At 38.7% G+C, this 20,022-nt stretch overlaps 2 protein-coding genes across 2 annotated transcripts in view; both read left to right on the top strand.

Annotated features, from left to right (window-relative positions):
- Positions 1–20,022, top strand: part of LOC134006179 (zinc finger protein 208-like) — a 1,001,836-nt gene that overhangs the window by 231,077 nt on the left and 750,737 nt on the right. The window lies entirely within an intron of this gene.
- On the top strand, positions 1,850–12,227 carry slc10a7 (solute carrier family 10 member 7). Its single transcript, XM_062445290.1, has 12 exons — positions 1,850–2,080; positions 4,549–4,631; positions 4,757–4,893; positions 5,408–5,483; positions 5,603–5,641; positions 6,464–6,499; positions 6,883–6,966; positions 7,153–7,318; positions 8,129–8,180; positions 8,936–9,009; positions 10,027–10,172; positions 11,532–12,227. Exons 1-12 carry the CDS (start codon positions 1,981–1,983, stop codon positions 11,562–11,564), a joined length of 1,026 nt encoding a protein of 341 aa, XP_062301274.1. The 5' UTR covers positions 1,850–1,980; the 3' UTR covers positions 11,565–12,227.

Here is a 20,022-nt window from a genome sequence, read left to right as displayed (position 1 = left end):
TGGGGGGTTGATTACGTGAATATACAAACTTATTTTTAATCATACAGTAAAAATGTAGATACAAGGAAATAATGGAGAGCAGCTTCCTGTAAAAACAAGTAGAAATTTACTGTATTTCTACTCAAATTGTATTAGATCACTTCTAATGATCTACTCTATCATATTCATTTGTACAGAAGTGCAACCAAATAAATTAAACCAAAGACTGTATATAAAATGGACGTAACATCCGTGACGTCACCCATTGGTTTGTGGACTGCTGCTTGGAAGCCAATAGTTTCGGATCTGAGCAGCGCCATCTTGAAAATTTCCGGTGCATGCTGGGTAAAAAAAACCCACTGATTCTACTTATATGGGCATCAGGAGGAGCATGAGGCGCCCTCCTGAACCTGTGAACCAATCAACCTGTCAATCACGACGTAGCCACACCCTAATGCATACCCTGCTTTATCGTCATATATAAAATCAGGGAGGCCAAAATGTCCCAAATGAACATCATACTGCATTGAAGAAGGCTTTAAACTAGCGATTGAGACCATAAACACATTTTGAAAACGTTTACTGAGGTTAGAAATCAAGTGAGAAGTTGGTGAATTCTCCATTGACTTGTATAGAGACGGAAGTCCTTTTGACACCAAAACGGTCGCCCCCTGGTGGCCTTTTGATAGAATGCAGTTTTAAGTTACTTCCTCGTTGGCATCATTTCAGAGGACCTGGGCTCCCCGCCTGGTTTGACTTAAAAGTTGCTTTCCACTGATCTGACATCAGTTATCAATTATTTTATACACGTTGTCTTATAAATAACTACTTTGTATTCACTGCTGTACAGAATAAAAATGTTTAAAATAAATATAATTCATCATTTCGTTGTTATTTGTTTGTAAAAACTGCTGATTTTGACCAGAATGTGGTTTAATTTTTAGAAGGAGATTGGTGCCAAAAGGGTTTATAGTTGTTGTTGTTTATAGTGGATAGAAAAAATAGAAGAGCATGAAAATAAAACAAAAAAACCCCTAATAATAAAGCAATAAAAACAATAATAGTAAAAAAAAAAAAAGTAACATTATGTACAAAGGTTTGATTTTATTATTGCACAAATTTTAAAGTGAAAAAAAATATTGCACAGTTGAACTGAAAGTAATAATATTCATGAAATACGAATAAATAATATAATAAAATGTTCATATTTGGTAAATAAAGTGAAAATGAAAAGTATTATAAAAGTAATAATAACTTTAACTGTGTGTTTTAGAGGTAATTTTGTACTATAAGGAGATTTACTGCTATAAGTTACACAGTTATCTGTAAGTAAGTACAAAAGCAATAAAGACACTAGTAGTAAAATAATATAGACGACACAACGTAAATTACAACAATAAATATTAATACATAGTTGAGTGGTCTACTATAATGTATAATAATAATGATAATAATGGTTCAGAATAAACAATCACAGATTTCTACAGAGAGGACTCTAAGATAGTTAACAACTATGAGGGAAACATTATATATTAATGACAAAACTGCCCAAAGTACATTAAACCTGTTAAAATAAAACCATTTGAACCTGCAGCATCTCTAACAGACAGGGTCACTAAATAATTAAAGTTGTATAAAATCAATTTTAGGGAGGAAAAACAACATAATAATGTATTTATTTTAGGGGTGCCTGGGTTACACCACGTCATTGCCCCATAAAACACATTTCTACATTACAATACGGTAATTTGAAGAAGAAGAAGAAAAGCTGCTGCGCGTCTCTTACGGTATTTACGGCCTCGTTGTGAACCATGTGTCCGGAAAAAAAGCTCCGATGGTTTGTTGAGCTTCTGGTTTCCTGACAGAAATCCTCCTCCAGCACGCAGAGAGAGAAGAGAGAGGAGCTGAGGAGGAGTTGTAAAAAAAAAACTTTGTGTCCCGGCTGGTGAGACGGAGGAGGAGCCGGCGGGAGTTGATCCAGAGAGACCCGGAGACTGAAACATGGGCCTCCTGTTGAGGCTCCGCAAGGAATGGTTCATCATCGGGATCGTGCTGGTCATCTTATCCGCCAAGCTGCAGCCAAGCGTCGGCGTCAAAGGAGGTGAGGAGGATACTTTGTATTCATGTTATAAACAACATGCAACATTATACTGATGTTATTATAAATGCAATCAAAGCGAAACTTCAGAGGAATAAATAGAAAATACTGCAGAAGTCTACTTTATTTTGGGTGGTTGGCAAAGTTTCACCTCTTTATCTTTTACTGTTGTTGTCAATTAAGAGTTAAAATTACAAGTTTAAACCCACTAAAATAGTCAGAATTGGTTAATTTAACTATAAGGTGTTTTCTTTTTAGTAATTAACTACTTTTATAGGTTTGTTTTTAAGGTTTTAGCGTTTTGCAAAAGTGTTGAAATGACAAGATATGGCATTAAAGTGTTATATTTCTGCTTATTTGTGAAGTGTTTTGTGCATTTTATTGAAGCCGAAGTGACGTTTTAATGTTGGTGATTGTGTTAAAGTAAAGATGGATGGTTTAGTTAACGCGCGTGTTGGTTTAAAAGTTGAGATAATGTGAATTTAAGGGTTTTTTAAAGGGAGTTTGGTTTAGTGGAGAGGAGAGAAAGTAGGTGTGTGTGTGTGTGTGTGTGTGTGTGTGTGTGTGTGTGTGTGTGTGTGTGTGTGTGTGTGTGTGTGTGTGTGTGTGTGTGTGTGTGCGTGTGTGTGTGTGTGTGTGTGTGTGTGTGTGTGCGTGTGTGTGTGTGTGTGTGCCCTCCCTCACCTGGCTCTGTAGTGACACGTTGCATTCAGCACACACATCATGATCAGTGTGGTGGACATTACTGAGACTCACTTTAAACACTGACCCAAAGAAATCAGCTTTTTACCAACTGGGAACAAAAATAATTGGACAAACCCTCCAAAATTAACTGATGCTAAGTAAGAGATTTGTCCCTAAAGTACCTTATGACACACACACACACACACACACACACAAACAGGATATCACATATTTATTCAGGTGTGTCTGCAGGTATTGAAAAAACAAAAAGCCCTGATTTAGATTTCCTCCAATCAGAGACATTAGAAGGTCTTTAATATTTTATTCAATATTTTAAAAGTTTATTTTCTAAATATGGCATCCTTTTTTTTCTTTAAAAAAAAACCCATAATATTACAAATTTTTGTTGTACATTTTCAACTTTTGTGTCAAAATATTACAACATTGTTTTTGAAATGTAACTTTTCTATTACAGCTGTTTGATTAAAATATTTGTTTGGTACTTTAGTCTCAAATTTTCATGTTTTTTCTTTTATTTCTACTTTTCTCTCAAAGGATTTCCTGACTTTTGTTTTGTACACTTTTGACTTTTTTCTCAAAATATTTTTTGGGTGAAATTAGTAAATTATTCCGGCTTTATTATTTAAAAAAATATTAACTTTTTTTCTCTCCTAATATAAAACTTTATCCAGCCTGCCACAGAGACCTTAGGGGTCTTAAATATTCTTTTGTGATATTTTCTTTAAAAATATCAATTTTTTTCAACAATATTGCAAATATTTGTTGTACATTGTCAACTTTTGTCTCAAAATATTACACATTTATTCATCTTTAAAACCGTTTTTCTTTCAATATCAAAACTTTTTGATCAACATATTATGACTTTTTAAAAAAAATGTCTACTTCAGTGTTAAAATATTCTGTTTTTTTACTTCAAATATCAACTTTTCTTCTCATAATATGAAACTTTTTCTAGCCTGCCACAGACACTAATGTTAAATATAAAATGTGTTTCTTTACATAATTTTAGTAAAACTGTCTGAGTTTAAATAAAACATTATCTATGTTTTATTGGTTAATCCCTCCATCCATTCATCCACTCTTTTACTGCTTCTTATCCACATCCAGGTCAGGATTAATGAGTCTTATATCCAGCCAGGAAGTCATAAAAAAAGTGAAATAAATTTAAATAAATGTTTTTTTATTTCACATTTAACTCAGTTATTAATATTCAGCCTTAAATCTTTCATACATTAAATGTGAAACTGGTATTAAATTGCATTAAAATGTCTTTAAAAGTCTTAAATATAACTTCTTTAAATCTTTAATTTATTCATATTTAAGCTGCGACCCATCAGAAACGGCCACTCTTCATTGAGGACCACACGTTGAGAAACCCTGATATCATGAGTGAAAGCAGTCGCAAAGATTAAAAAACAGTTTATCTCGGTCGTAATTTCATTTAAAAACATTTTTATCACCTTTACATGATAAGAGTAACCTGTGAGGCGTTCAGGGACCGCACTTTTCCCGTAGATAAGATAAGCTGCTGCTGCTACTGTGTTGCCTTCAGGTGCTGCTCGTAAACGCCTCAATCAAAGTCGAACAGCGTCGATCCTACAAGAGAAATGAAGACTGAAACTAATCATTCATTTAGTTATTGATTAATCAGATGATCATTTTGTATTATCGTGTAATTGGTGCTTGATGATGATGATGATGAAGATGATGATGCTTATGATGATGATGATTGTCACCATGGTAACCACATTAAATGTCTCTCTCAGGTCCGCTTAAGCCGGAGATCACGATCGCCTACGTTGCTGTTTCACTCATCTTCTTCAACAGCGGCCTCTCGCTCAAAACAGAGGTAAGAAAACCCTTCTTTTCTTTCTTTCTTTCTTTCTTTCTTTCTTTCTTTCTCTCTCTCCTCCAACTTCTTGCTCTTTCTTCCTTTCTTTCTTTCAAATAATTAAAGTCTTTGTGTCTCTGCAGGAGTTGACGAGCGCTTTGCTTCACGTCCGCCTTCATCTGTTCGTTCAGTCGTTCACGTTGATCTTCTTCCCGCTCGCCGTGTGGCTGCTGCTCAAAGTGCTCGCGCTGACCGCCATCGACCAATGGCTGCTCAGAGGGTAGGAAGTGTGTGTGTGTGTGTGTGTGTGTGTGTGTGTGTGTGTGTGTGTGTGTGTGTGTGTGTGTGTGTGTGTGTGTGTGTGTGTGTGTGTGTTAATGTGTGTGAAAGACGTCCTTTATTCAAGTCCCAGCCCGACTGTACCTAACGGCCGAGCTATGAATACACACAAAGACTCATATTCACTGCTGCTACAGGCGATGCTGTGTGTGTGTGTGTGTGTGTGTGTGTGTGTGTGTGTGTGTGTGTGTGTGTGTGTGTGTGTGTGTGCCTTCCTGTTATGTAACATCAGTTTCTCCTTAAATTCAAAACCCCATGAATTCTCTGAAAAACTACAAATAATCAGTCATTGAAAGCAGCACAAACGTGTACTACACTTCAGCCTCTGATGGTGTAGTGACGCTCCAAACCACACAGGGGCGCTTCCTCTCGATCAGAGTCCCCCAAACTCAGGTTAAAGGAAAAATTAGGAATATTCATCGTCTTTCCTTCCTGTTTTTATTGTGGTTGCCTAGGTTACAGACGGTGGGATGCATGCCGCCTCCGGTCTCCTCTGCTGTCATTCTCACCAAGGCTGTCGGAGGCAACGAGGTAACACACACACACACGCACACACACACACACACACATACAGTTCAAAGGTGTGTTGTTGCCATGGTGACCGAGCACATGTGACATACTCTACTGTACTTTGTTGTTGTTTTTTTTAGGCTGCTGCCATTTTCAACTCAGCGTTTGGAAGCTTCCTGGTAAGATTTTTGGAAATGAGAATGTTTTTGGTCCAAGTTTAGACTCAGGAATGTGTTATTAATGTTTATATGTGTTCAATAAGGGTTGGCAAGATGAGCAATTCAAAAATATCTTTAAACTAGTGTTAAAAGCAGCATCAGGTTTGTTAAAATGTACATTTAGTATTTTTGTTGGTTTTATATCATTTGAAATGACATTTGCACCATTTTTTAACCGGAAGTAAGACTGAATGCTCCTGAAAATGTCAAATGGTGTAACCACAAAAGAAAATATTACATATTTTATCCTCCTAGAAAGAAAAAAAAGAAATACAGATAAAGGACGAAGAAGAGAAAGAAAGAGCAAGAAGTATGAGGAAAGAAAGACAGAAAGAAAGGAATGAAGGAAGAGGAGGTAGAAGAGAAAGAACAAGAAGTTGGAGAAGAGAGAAAGAAAAACAAATACAAAAGGGAGGAAATAGAGAAAGAAAGAAAGCAGAGGAAAAAGAGAAAGAACAAGAAGTTGGAGGAGAATGAAAGAAAGAAAGAAAGAAAGAAAGAAAGAAAGAAAGAAACAAACAAACAACAAGAAGTAGGAGGAAAGAAAGACAGAAATAAAGGAATGAAGGAAGAGGAGGAAGAAGAGAAAGAACAAGATTTTGGAGAAGAGAGAAAGAAAGAAAGAAAGAAAGAAAGAAAGAATGAATGAAAAAGGGGAGGAAATAGTGAAATAAAGAACTAGAAGTTGGAGGAAAGAAAAAGAAAGAATGAAAGCGGAAGAAGAGAAAGAAAGAAAGAAACAACAGTAGTATAAACCTCTAATCTTCTCTCTGTGTCCTGCAGGGCATCGTAGTGACTCCGGTGTTGCTGCTGCTGTTTGTAAGTTAAACCTGATGAGGTTTAAAGGAGCAGTGTGGAGGATTTAGTGACATCTAGTGGTTGGAAACGCAAATTACAACCAGTTGAATATCCCACTAATTATAAATATATTTTATTATATTTCTGCCAAGTTTCTGTTCCAACAGATGTTAATAAATTCAACACACTGCACCTTTAAAACACTGAATACACACAAACTGTCTCAATTGATGCATGAAGTCATATTTAATATAAAACTATGTATAAATGCAGCTTTAAGTTACTTTAACACACATCAAATTGAGCTCCTCTTCTTCCTCCTCCTCCTCTTCCTCCTCCTCTTCTTCCTCCTCCTCTTCTTCCTCTTCCTCCTCTTCTTCCTCCTCCTCTTCCTCTTCCTCCAGCTCGGCTCTTCCTCCTCCGTTCCTTTCTCCTCCATCTTCTCGCAGCTCTTCATGACGGTGGTGGTTCCTCTGATCCTGGGTCAGGTAGGACCAGCGTGTGTGTGTGTGTGTGTGTTACTTTGATTATGTGTGTGTGTGTGTGTGTATGTGTTTCTTAATGTGTGTGTCCGTTTACTGAAATGTTAAAAATGTGTCTGAATGTATTTAAAGTGAGCTCTGTGTGTGTTATTGTGTGTGTGTGTGTGTGTGTGTTATTGTGTGTGTGTGTAGGTGTGTCGGGGTTTCCTCAGGGAGTACCTGGAGCGCAGGAAGCCTCCGTTCGGCGCCGTCAGCAGCGTCGTTCTCCTCATGATCATCTACACGACGTTCTGTGACACGTTCAGTAACCCGAATATAGAGCTGGACCCAACGAGCCTGCTGCTGGTCGTCCTCATCAGTGAGTGTGTGTGTGTGTGTGTGTATGTATCTAAGGAAGTAATTTAAGGCCAAACAAGAAAAAAGAAAAACAATTTTTAAGAAAGCAAAAAGAAAGATGGTTGTGAAGATTTAATTCAAAATAAACCAGTGGTTTCAAACATACGGCTCGGGGGCCAGAACCAGGCCGCTAATGGGTCTAATCCGGCCAAAATAAAGTATATTAAAGTATGAAAATTGCTGAAAAGTAACTCAAAGTTTATGATTTTAGTTGGAGATTAACCCTTCCCTAAATTTCCCCTAGGGGATCAATAAAGTTTCTATCTATCTATCTACTGTTACCTGCGGTCACAAACAACAAGCGTTAGCTAAAAAATGAGGTACACTTTCATTTAAATGAGGTCTATTGACCATTATTTCCAAAAAATATGTGTAAATAATATGTGTGATAATAAGTTGGAATGAAGTTGGTTATAAGGGTTTAACACAGAATTGGGTGATAATTTATACCTTATGATTTAATTTTACACATATTTTTGGTAATTACAGCCTCATTTAAATGAAATTATTCATAATTCTTCAGTAAAAAAAAAAGCAGAAATTATGAATTATTTGAACTTAATTTAAGATCAGAGGAAAACACGTTGATTGATTATAACAAACTGGTTCATGTCACAAAGTTTAGTCATGAAACTATGAAACTATTTCTAATATTTAAACGGAAGCACATAATCACACCTTTTATAAATGATTAATTATGTTTTATTATAAACAGTCAAACCAAACACTGGACGGTTAAAGTTTAATCTTTCTTGTTTTTATCTCTTTGCAGTTTTTTCCATCCAGATCAGCTTCATGTTGCTCACGTTTGCCTTTTCTACCAGGTGAGTCTTCTTCTTCTTCTTCTTCTTCTTCTTCTTCTTCTTCTTCTTCTTCTTCTTCTTCTTCTTCTTCTTCTTCTTCTTCTTCTTCTTCTTCTTCTCCTTCTTCTTCTTCTTCATCTTCTTCTTCTTCTTCTTCTTCTTCTTCTTCTTCTTCTTCTTCTTCTTCTTCTTCTTCTTCTTCTTCTTCTTCTTCTTCTTCTTCTTCTTCTTCTTCTTCTTCTTCTTCTTCTTCTTCTTCTTCTTCTTCTCCTCCTCCTCCTCCTCCTCCTCCTTCTTCTTCTTCATCTTCCTCTCTGTTTCCTCTCAGCTGTCAAACATCAGTAATGATTCAGATCGTTGCCGGTTAAACAAAAACACTTTTATTACCAACATTTAGCCTTTAAATCAAATAAAAGTCGACCCCCACTTGTTCTAATTTCCAGAATAAAATATATTCTGGAAATACTATTAAGTAAAGCTGGAGTTAAATAAAAATGTGATTTATTTTGAGCATTTTTGACACACATATTGCAGTAAAGCTCCTGCGTAAAGGAAGAAGCTGCTTTTAAAATCAAAACAAAAAGACGTCTTTTTGCTAAAACGTCTTTCTTCTTTATTTTCTTTCAATCATTTTAATCGGCAAAAGCAGAAACGGCCTGAAACATCGAGCTTTTCTAACCCAAAGATCATACTGTGAATAAAATATTTAGATAGAAACAGAAGACAGACTGTAGACTGAAGTTCTTTGACTTGTAACTTCCTGTTTGTCTCTGCAGGTCGGGCTCAGGATTCAGCCCTGCGGACACGGTCGCCATCGTGTTCTGCTCCACACACAAGTCACTCACTCTGGGTACGCACACACACACACACACACACAAACACACACACACACACACACACACACACACACACACACACACACACACACACGTAACTGAGTAGATGTAGAAGCTGTTTGTTAAAGTGCATCAAAGGAGCTTTTTGTGTCTCCAGACGGAGCCGAGTGAAATCTGATGAATCTGAGTCATCGTCGTTCGGAGCTGAAAAAGTTTGAAAAGTAAAATAAATCTGAGGGTGTGTAGAGTTAGAAAGAAGTGAGGCTACGTCAGCACCATAAACTGTGTAAAATAATAGACGTAGCCACCGTGACGTCACCCGTCGGTTAGCGGACTACAGCTTTGAAGCCTTGAGTTTGGTATTTTGACCGTCGCCATTTTGGATCATTTGGAGCCAGAAGTGACCATATTTGGACGAGAGGGTCGAAACCGTGAACAGCTGATTCATTAGAGGGTCTTCAAAAAACATTTTTTAGATACTTTTTTATTGAGTTTAAACAATAAAATATGATTGACAATACTTGAATAAGATTAAATAACGGTAATAAAGTATGAGCGGCCATTAGGGACATAATTCAGAATTACCGTTCACATTCACATATGAAACCTAAAATACTCACAAGACGTACTATGCTGAAATTCACACATGCATACAAGTGAAACACTCTCATAATATTCTGAAATATAACAATTCTGTAGTAATTTTTTTTTTGTAATGATGCCTTTAAATGTAATGAAGGTTTGATATTTTACAGTTTGTATGGAAGCCCATTTCTGCCATTGTGATGGGGAAAAAAATTACTATCTCAAAATAATGACTTAGTAGCTATATCAATAGCTATATACATAACTTAAACTTGAATTAAGAAAAAGGCCTGCCTGTATAACTGTAAAAAAAGAAAATAAATATATTGTCACACGTCACACAACATCACGATACCGATATATATCCTCGTTAGATCAACATCGGCTGATCAATGTATCGGTCAGGCTCTATTGTGGATCACTCTTCTCTCTCTCTCTCCTCTCAGGAATCCCCATGTTGAAGATCGTGTTTGAAGGCTACGAGCACCTCTCTCTGATCTCGGTCCCTCTGCTGATCTACCACCCGGCTCAGATCCTGCTCGGCTCCGTCCTCGTGCCGACGATCCGCAGCTGGATGACGAGCCGGCAGAAGGTACGGTCGCGTTAACTACGACTTTTTTTAACCTTGACTTTTAAAACCAAGTCTCCAGTTTAAAATGTGATTGTTTAGGTTTTTTTTCGGAAGGACCTCGACTGACAGCTGGTCCACACAGGTTGGGTCTCCAGGTCTCGTTCAGTAATCTCTCGACCTTGTTCTCCTTTACAGTCTAGTCTGTTGTTGAGGTAGGGTCAGTCCATCACTGCTGCCCCCGAGTGAGTAAATGACTCCATGAAACTGACTCTTCATTGATTTTTAATTAAAACGTTTAAAAAATCTTTACTCTGATTCAGCACCAGTGAGGTTGTACTGGTTTTTAATGGTGTGATGGTTTAATGGTTTTTAATGGTGGAGGGTGTGACGATGATGATGGTGACGATCAAATGTTCTTCTACATGTTATTATTGTGGCTTCTGTTGGATTAATTATGTTGATTTGAGATTGATTGATTAGTTTTAGCCTTTTATCTGCTGACAGATGGAGCGACGGATCGATTCGATTGGCCTGAAATGAAATTAACACTATTTCTTGGTTCCATCTTCTCAAATATGATAATTTTCTGACCCGTTTTTTTCATTATTACATTATTATAAACTCATTATTTCCTTTGTGTCACTTTGGGCTCCGGGAAACTGTCATGGTTGTTTTATTACTTTTTTTCTGACATTTTAAAGGACTAAATACTTAATAGATCAATCAAGACAGTAACAGTTAAAGTGCAGCTTTTGATATATCTATAATAAACCAAATGTATTGATGGTTGTCACAATAGGGCTGCAACTAACAATTATTTTAATTAATGATTAATCGTAACTTTATTTTAGTCCCAAAGTGACATTCGTCTTGTTTTGTTTTGAATGACCAACAGTCAGTTTAGATTTATTTATTTATTTATGGGTCAATGATGTTTTTGTGTCCCTGTGGTTTAGTTTGAATCTAAAGGGGTTAAAATGTTAAAATAAACGTATGAATAACTTCTAACACATTCTTTTTTTGTGCAAATCATCACATTTGAGAAGCTGGAATCAGAGAATATTTGGTGTTTTGACTGAAATGAAGAATCGGATCATTTATCTGTCAATCGATTAATAATATCAGCTCTTTTTATCTTCATCCTTTGCTTCCATTGTAGATGTAGGTTTCTAATTTTTTCATGATTTGGATTTAAAATTCAGGGTTGTTTTACTTTTGACAGAAACACCAATTTAAATACGGACTTTGCTTTAAATATTCATTAATGATGGTGGCGGGAATGCTTTTGGAAATTCTCACTTCTGCTTCTCTTTCCTCTGTCTTATCGTTCTATCCGGATCTCTGACTCACTGCTTCTTTGTTTCGTGTCCCTCTGTGCAGGCGGTGAAGCTGTCGGCGCTGCAGCCCGTCTGACGACGACGAAATGAGTGTTTTCGTGTGTGTGTGATTAAAACATGGACTCAGGCAGAGGGATACGACTCACGTGCCTTATTACAACCAACCAACCGAGACCTCAGCGTGGCGGATGATCACCAGTCGCCTCGATATTCTCCGTTTCTATGACAACAACAAAAAAACTCTCCTATTTCCATCATATATATATATATATATATATTCTTTTATATTTAAAAGAAGAAAAAGAAACATGTTATATTTTTATATGGAGTACCCCCCCTGCAAAAAGGAAGGACGGCTGTTTTTAAACTGAGGAAGCGTTTGATTTGCAAAACAGCACCTGCCAGCAGGAATGGGACGGGTGGAGTTACTGGGACCATTGTTTTTTTGGATTTCTTTTTTTACTTTTCTTGCTATTTTCTACTTTTTTCAACTCAGTTTTTTTCCTCTCTTTCACTGCCAGGACGATTGTGGACGTTTGTTACATTTATGTTCTTGATAGACCAAACTAATGCTGGATTACGTGACATTTAATATACAATATAACAAGGACAACAATGTCTGTTTTTTATTTGTATTTTTTATTTTGACACTTTCTGAAATAACTTTTTTTTAATTTGAAATGACTGTTTAATGAATGATTTATCCAAAAAATGAAGGTAAAACATGATTACTGGAACTAAGAGTTAAAATATCATCTTTACTGAATGTTAATATCACTTTTTTTTACATAATCACTTCATCAGTTTTTAATTTGTTTGTCTTAATCAAATACCTTTTCTCATTATTTTCAGCTCACCTTGTAGTCTAGTTACATATGTGATTCATATTCATGACTTGGACCAATAAGGAGGCAGGAGGACTAATATTCACAGAGAATCTGCGCAAAAAAGAAAAGAAAAAGAAGATACATTTTAAATAGTTAAAAACTGAACCAAAAAAGTGGTGATACGGACCTGACATATATCAGTCTATCATTATCATATCGATCACCGACCAAAATCTTGTAAGGTGACGTATCATGATCATTTCCAGATCTATATTTATATTCTAGGGCTCTGCTGGAAAATCTCTGCATGATTTCCAGTTAAAAACTTCCTTATTTATCTTCTACTGGTCCTTCTTGCAGCGCCTCAGTTCAGCCTCTGTCTGAAACAAGCCGTTTTAGCTCCTGTCTCTTTAAGGCCGCTGCCTCCTCCTGATGAGGCCACTCTGTTCTGATTGATCAGCTTCAGGAAGCTTTGTCCAACTCGAGGTTACATACACGAAGAATAACAGTCAGATGTTATTTCTTTTTCTTGTTCTTTCCTCTTATCGGCAACTTTGAATTTGTTACGTAAACCTGCCATATCAGATTGTTACATACGTTTTGACAGCAAATGTTACAGACACAACGCGTAGCTTCACATCTGTACTGCCTCGTTTAGCGTTTACACATCACAAACTGTCAGATTACTACACGATGGAGCCGCTGAAGGCTCAACAGCACAAGTCTCATTTCACTGGTCTTTGTCGTTCTGCTCTGTTTACTGGACAAAGCAGAACAGAAACTGTCTGTTCTGTTGGTTAAACTATCTTACCAGTAGTATGTTTTCAGATGGATAATGAAGAGGATTTGTGTGGGTTTGTTATTCTACTTGTTTATAGAAAAAAATAAACCTGCGAACTGTGAAAACTGTATTTCGTCGTGTTTTACTGCAACTTTTGGGGCAGGTAAGTAGGGTAATGGCAGGGTGTTTAAACCTCCTGTTGTCCTCGAGTCAAGGAAGGAAGGGAGGAAGAAGGAAGGGAAGGAGGGAGGAAGAAGGAAGGAAAGGAGGGAGGAAGGAAGAAGGAAGGAAAGGATGGAAGGAAGGGAGGAAGGACGGAGGAAAGAAGGAAGGTAGGAGGGAGGGAGGAAAGAAGGAAGGAGGAAGGAAAGGACGGAAGGAAGAAAAGGGGATGGAGGAAGGAAAGAGAAAGGGAGGAAAGAGAAGGAGGGAGGAAGGACAGACGGAAGGAAGGGAGGAAAGAAGGAACAGTCAAAACAGACGGGGTCAATTTGACCCGGGAGGACGACACAAAGGTTAAACCTGCTACTAAGGTGAATATACTTCACTGTACTTCACTCAGTTTCCACACACCACAGGCCATATATAAAGAATCCCTCAGGAGGGTTTTACAGAAGCTGGAGCAGCTTGTTTCTTTCTATTTAAGAACGGATTAATGAACGAAAGGTTAGCTTTTTCCCAACATTTCTGTAAGCTATGATACAAAAAAAGAAGAATAGCCCAGTATTTTCTTTAACCTTCGTGTCATCCTCCCGGGTCAAATTGACCCCGTCTGTTTTGACTGTTCCTTCTTGCCTTCCTTCCTTCCTTCCGTCTGTCCTTCCTCCTTCCCTCCTTCTCTCTTTCTTTCCTCCCCATTACCTTCCTTCTTTGCTCTGTCCTTATTTCCTTCCTTCCTCCCTTCCTCTTTTCCTTTCTCCCGCCCTCCCTCCTACCTTCCTTCCTTCCTTTCTTCCCTTCCTTCCTCCCTCCTTCTTCCTTCCTCCTTCCTTTCTTCCCTTCCTTCCTCCCTCCTTTCCTTCCTTCCTTCCCTTCTTTCCTTCCTCCCTCCTTTCCGTCCTTCTTCCTTCCTCCCTTCCTTCCTTTTTCCTCCCTTCCTTCCTTGACTCGAGGACAACAGGAGGGTTAAAGGAAAGATTATATGTTTATACAGTACATGTGTGTATTGGATGGTACATTTTTAAATTATGATGATAGCTATTTGTTTCATTATTATTTAATAGCCATTTTGCAGCATGTCCTACATTATATTATTTCAGGCACCCACAAGAGATTTGTTTAAATTCATTCTTTGTCTTGTAGTCTTTAACAGGCCTTTATCATAATCAGCTCTCCTCTTTATCACATTAAGACGGCTTTTCTTCCTCAGGGCCAGTTCGGATATAAAAACTTAGGAATAAAATGAAAAACGAAGTATTGGCAGCTCAATAATTTCACTGACCCAACTTTTTTTTTCTCGACAGATGGCTCTTCAGTCACCTCATTTGGATGAAGCAATAATAAAACAAGCCTGTGTCAGTCCTGCCAACAGACCCTAGAGGCATTGTGCCTCTTCTAAAACGCAACCAGACTGAGACGATTTGAAACAACTAAGAAACCAGCACTGCAATCCATGAAGCTTTGTGCAGGTGGGAGCTAAAATAAAGAATAACACAATGCATAATACTTAAAATATACTTTATTCAAAAGTGCATCCATGTGACTTAACATGACAATTTAAGTAGTTCAAAGAAAAGACACTAGTAACAGCAGTTGGAGATACACTTGATACAATCTTTATGAACAAACCTGCATTTGAACAGACAATATTTAATGTTTCTATGGTGCCTCTGAGGTAAAGCATGTACTGTATATTTCTATTTATATATATTTAAACTGCATATTGTGAAAATAATCTACCGTAGAGCTGGACTCACAGCCCTTGTTTCGCTATTCTGTATGTATATTTATGCATTTTCCACCTATATTTGTTATGCAAAAACATGCAAAAAGCCCACCAAATGAAATGGTGTTTGTCATCCTAGCTTTGCCTGTCCCTTGTCCTACTTTCCATCAAGAGGCAGATTGTTGTGTTAGTTGTCTAAACATTTCGGAGGCAGAAATCCCTAGAGGAAAATATAGTTAGCCAAGAACATTTTCATGAGCACCATTTGGTAAATTTCAGAAAGGAAAACTGTGGTCATACATGAAAAGATTAAAACCCTTAAAAGCTGCCAATGGTCCCTGCAGGGTCCGCTGATTATTACACTTCAAGAGTGGCTGGAACAAATATCATGCTGCTTGTTTTGATATTTTTGGTGGTAGGGCTAAAAGCATAACATTTTGTCCCATAGTTTAAATTTTGGCCCAAGGGTGGCATATGTCAAAAACTCATGGGGTATAAATTATAAAAGGTTTATCTTCCTGAGAGCATGAATGTGCTCAGTAGATTTAACTGCAGTAAGGTAGTACAGTAGTCTAAGTGGTCACAAAAAATGGTTAATCCTCTGGGGATCATGAGTATACACAGTGATATTAGGGAAATTTGTCAAATTGTTCTCAAGGTACTTTTTTCAAAGGCAATCTAGACTCGAGTTGTCAATCTTGAGTCTTGTATCAATCAGCGACCATCAAGCATCAATGTTACCAAAATATATGAAAACAACCTTGTTTAATTTAATCATGACCATTGTGTTCATGATTTTAGAATAATGTAAAATAGCTTGGCCTTGGCTTAGAAGATAATTGGAAAGGCATGCTAGACTAACCAGCTACCAATAACCGAGGTTACTTTGTGTATTTATGTGTTAAACAGTTAGTAATTGCTACGGTTAATATCAACTTGTTTTTCTAATGTCTTGCATTTTCTAATTTGACAGCTCTGACCTCAGGGAATATTTTAGGTTCAGTATCTCAAACTTAAATCTCATATGAAGCCCATATTTCAGTCTCCAGGTGATGCCACTATATCATACTCTGCCAGAAGCACGAAACTGTTCTCTCTGATTCTCCGCACTCTGACCAGGTCTCCACACTCCTGGACATGGATCAACCCTCTCTCTCCTCTTCCGTACTCACTCTCCCTATCGTTCAGTGTCACCCCTGTCCGTTTGCCACAGGTCTGGCGGTACATGTACCTTATCCCCACCACCATCACCATGCCCAGGCCAGCTGAGCAGCCCAACAGCATACCCACCTCCCAGGCACTGTATCTAGGGATAATATCTGGATACTTCCCTTCCTTGTCTGGAGTTCCAGAGGGATTGGGACGTTTGGATTTGATATCAGTTTTGGGAGGTTTTGGATTAAACTCATGTTCAGCATTCAGTATAAAGTTTGGGTCAAGGTTTGGATGGGGTATAGGGTTTGGGTGAACTACTGTACTTGGTGTTGGTGGGTTATGGATTGGCTCAGGGTTGGGTGACGCAATGGGGTTCTGGATTAGCAACCTCTGATCCAAGTCAGGTTTCTGGGAAGGAAAAGGCAATAAGGTGGATGTGAGGGAATTGTAGAGAGACCGACGAGGAGCAGGAGAGGGTTCTGGGTGAGGGGAGGTAGACTGGGAGGGTATGGAAGAAGAAGAGGTGGCGGATGAGATGAAAGAAGATGAGGAACCCATTGAGGTGGGTGAGGAAGAAGTTGGAGATGAAGGGGGAGAAGTAGTAGAAGAAATGTAAGAGGTTGATGAGGCAAAGGAGAGGGAGGATGAGGAGGAGATGGCTGGGAAGATGGTAGAAGAAGAGGGCAAAGAAAAGGTGGTGGATTGGGATTGGGGAGATTCAAAAGGAGATGGGGAAGATGTAGATATAGGGACTGGGGAAAAGAAAGGGGCTGATGATGGATGGTTGAAGGACCTAGATGAAAGTATTGTAAAGGAGGATAGTGTAGGGGAAACAAAGGAAGGATGGTCAGGGGGTGAATAAGGAGGAATGGAGATTGGGGAAGGAGAGGGAAGAGCAGAAAGGGCTCGAGCTGTTTTTGGTTGGTTTCTCGTGAAGGAAGAAGAGGAGCGGGTGAGCAATTTGAGCATGGACACCAGGGTTAAGTCTCCAGAAGGATAAAGTGGAGTGGTAGAAGTAATGGAAGAGAAAGACAAAGTATGGGTGGAAGAAGAGGATGAAGAGCGAGGGGTGGTCAGACGGGTAGACTTGGGAGAAGAAGCAGCAAGAGTGCCTGAGGGAACGGAGGCAAAGATTGACTGAGCATCTTTGCTCTCTATACCTTCATCTGATGTGATGGTTGTATCAAATCTTGATGTAGAGAGCAGGAGATTCAACAATTTAGGAGTTAATGAGGGTTGAGATTGCTTCCACCCAAAGGTATGTGCCTGCGGTGCACCAGTTTGGGGATGGGACTGGGACCATGCTTGGGGGGAAATACTTGAAGCCACAAGTGGGATGTCAGAATGGGAACGGTCTGTTTGAAGAAAGCTAGCTTGGCCCAGAGTTTGAGCTGAGCTAGTTTGTGGCAGGGCTTGGTGAAAGATGCTGAGGGTTTGAGGTGGAGTACTGGTCAGAGGTGCAGGTGTTTGTCGCTGAGGGTGAGGTTGATTGGTTTGTGTTGATGGACTATTTTCTCTCACAGGCTGGTAGTGAGATGTCATATTCAGGATGTTTTTGGGTAGTTTGTTAGGTGGGGCCTGAGTGAGAGAATAAGTTATGTGTGACTGGAGAAAGGACCGAAAGGTTGGAGGTTCGGATGGGAGAATGGAGTTTGGTGATGAAGTTGGGAGCTGGGAAACTGTCTTAGGTGACAATGTCTGGGAGAAGAGAAAGGTCTTAAATGTAACAGTTTGGGACTGGTGAAGGGGTTTGAAAGTTGAAGTTTGAACCTGAAGAAAAGGCTTGGGTGAAGCAGTTTGGGGCTGGAATAAAGGCTTGATGTGAGGATTTAGGGACAGTGGACTAGACTGGCTACCTATGCCATATGTGCTTAGACTAACTAGAGATGTGGTTAGACTCGTCATCCATGGCTGCAATGAGCTGCTTTGGGTCTTGAACCTTACCAGACTAGTTTGGTCCTGGATTGGTGTAGCTGGATTCTGGGATGTTGGCACTGAGGGTTTTACATTGTGGAAGCTGTGATTGCTTGAAGGTATAGATGTGGTGTTGGTTTGGGGGTTTGGTGTTATGTCCCTTGTTTCAATATTGGTTGGCAGTTTTAGATCCTGCAAGTTAGTCTTTGCTTCATTTCTTTTCATCTCACTGTCCTTCAGATGGGAGAGGCGAGTAAGGAATTCAAGCAAGGAAGGAGGACTGCTTGAGTTTTGCACTGTGATGTTTGCCAATAGAGTGAAAGCAGCTTTTACCTCTTTAGCCTCATCTGATGAGAAAGAGACTGTGAATGGAAGGTGGCTAGATGAGAAATAAGAGCTCTTTGGGTCCTCGGTATGAGTCACAAGGTTTCCTGTGTCAGTGCCTGCCTCTTCAGTCACAACTGAAACAGATCCTGAAGTTACGTAGATTTCAGTCTCACTGCTGTCGGTAGCATTTTGAAGAGATCCCAAAGTAACAGAGATGTTCCTTTCATCGACAGTGTGATTTGTCAGGTGGTCAACTGCAAGGGATGCTGAAGTTGTAGAGCTGTTCATCTCCAAGACTGAATGAATGACTTCGATTAGTGTCTCCAGAGATTTGTAGCTTCGTGTTCCAGTATTTGTTGTTGTGGTGGGTCGTAGGGTAGCAGGATGGCTGGCTATCTCGTTGCCAGTTTGTTTGAATGATACTCGATGTATTCTGAGAGCTGGGAGGGAAGATGAGAGAAGAGATGCTATTAGTTAGGATGAACTGTGGATATAGATGCCTAGTTTGTGTTTGGCCTCGGCCTAGAGTTGCATTTTTTTTAACTTATAAATGACCACAAATGATAAGTAATTCATCAACATCTTCCATCATCTTCCTGAATTGTAATGTTTATATGATATTCTGCTTGGACATTCAGCATTGCTCATGTTTCATACCTGGCAGAGTAGTGACTTTATCCTCCTGTAGTGCAAAAATTGAACTCCCTCCATCGACCCCTGTGATGTTACTCCCACTCCAAGGACTACGACTCCTGTCACGCACCACTGCAGATTCAATACCTGCCCAGTACACAAAGTAGGACTGCACCACTGTGATGCTGGAAGGACAAAGAAGTATATTCTGATAAAAAAATAATGCAATTGTGCAAAAAGACATGGAAATAATAGACCGATTGTCTCTGATAAATATTTGACTGCTAGATTGTGGCAATTTAAAGTCCATACTTACTAGAACCGTATGTCTCCCATCGGTACATCAGGAGCCCTCCACACAAATGAAAGGTTTCTCTTCAGCTGTTTGTCAGAGTGTGTGATGGTGTCGCCCTCCGAGAAGCAGCGCAATGTGTGAGTGCCAGGGGGAATGAGGGTCCAGGAGCCACCCACCAGCCCTGGGCCCCTTCTCATAGACCTTACCCCGGGTCCAATTCCAGTTCTGCCCTTGCCCCCTACCCCGGCCCCAAATCCAGCTTCCCTGGCACCCTCCACACTGCGAGCCTGGAGCAGGAAGCCCATGAAATCCCGAGAGCTTCGAACAGTTACTGTCAGCAAAGATACAAGTGGAGAAAAACAGAAGAGGAGGCTTTAAAGTAGTTGTTATAGAGTTTGTATACTTAACAATTAGGGTTAGGGGGGTTTATGGAGCCAAGGGAGCTTTGTTGTACATCATTCCCTGTTTGTCTTTCTCCTCATTTACCTGTCATCTGTTTTTGTTCATTAGAAGTAACTTAATAGTGATGGATCTGAGGATTTATTATAATTATTATTTTTTTTTAAATAAATTATTATTATTATTATTATTTAAATTTTTAATCTATTTATTTTTTAATTTAATTGTATTATTTTTATTTTTTATTTTTATTTTTATTTTTATTTTTATTTTTATTTTTATTTTTATTTTTATTTTTATTTTTATTTTTATTTTTTC

This window comes from Scomber scombrus, chromosome 23, assembly GCF_963691925.1.
Source record: "Scomber scombrus chromosome 23, fScoSco1.1, whole genome shotgun sequence".
NCBI lineage: Eukaryota > Metazoa > Chordata > Actinopteri > Scombriformes > Scombridae > Scomber > Scomber scombrus.
Note: the sequence above shows the minus strand (reverse complement) of the source record. Positions and strands in the feature narration are given on the sequence as shown.

Coding starts and splice junctions, on each gene's coding strand:
- slc10a7 (XM_062445290.1), top strand. CDS start 1,981: ATGGGCCTCCTGTTGAGGCTCCGCAAGGAATGGTTCATCATCGGGATC. Junction 2,081..4,548: donor AAGCGTCGGCGTCAAAGGAG/GTGAGGAGGATA, acceptor TGTCTCTCTCAG/GTCCGCTTAAGCCGGAGATC. Junction 9,010..10,026: donor ACACAAGTCACTCACTCTGG/GTACGCACACAC, acceptor CTCTCCTCTCAG/GAATCCCCATGTTGAAGATC.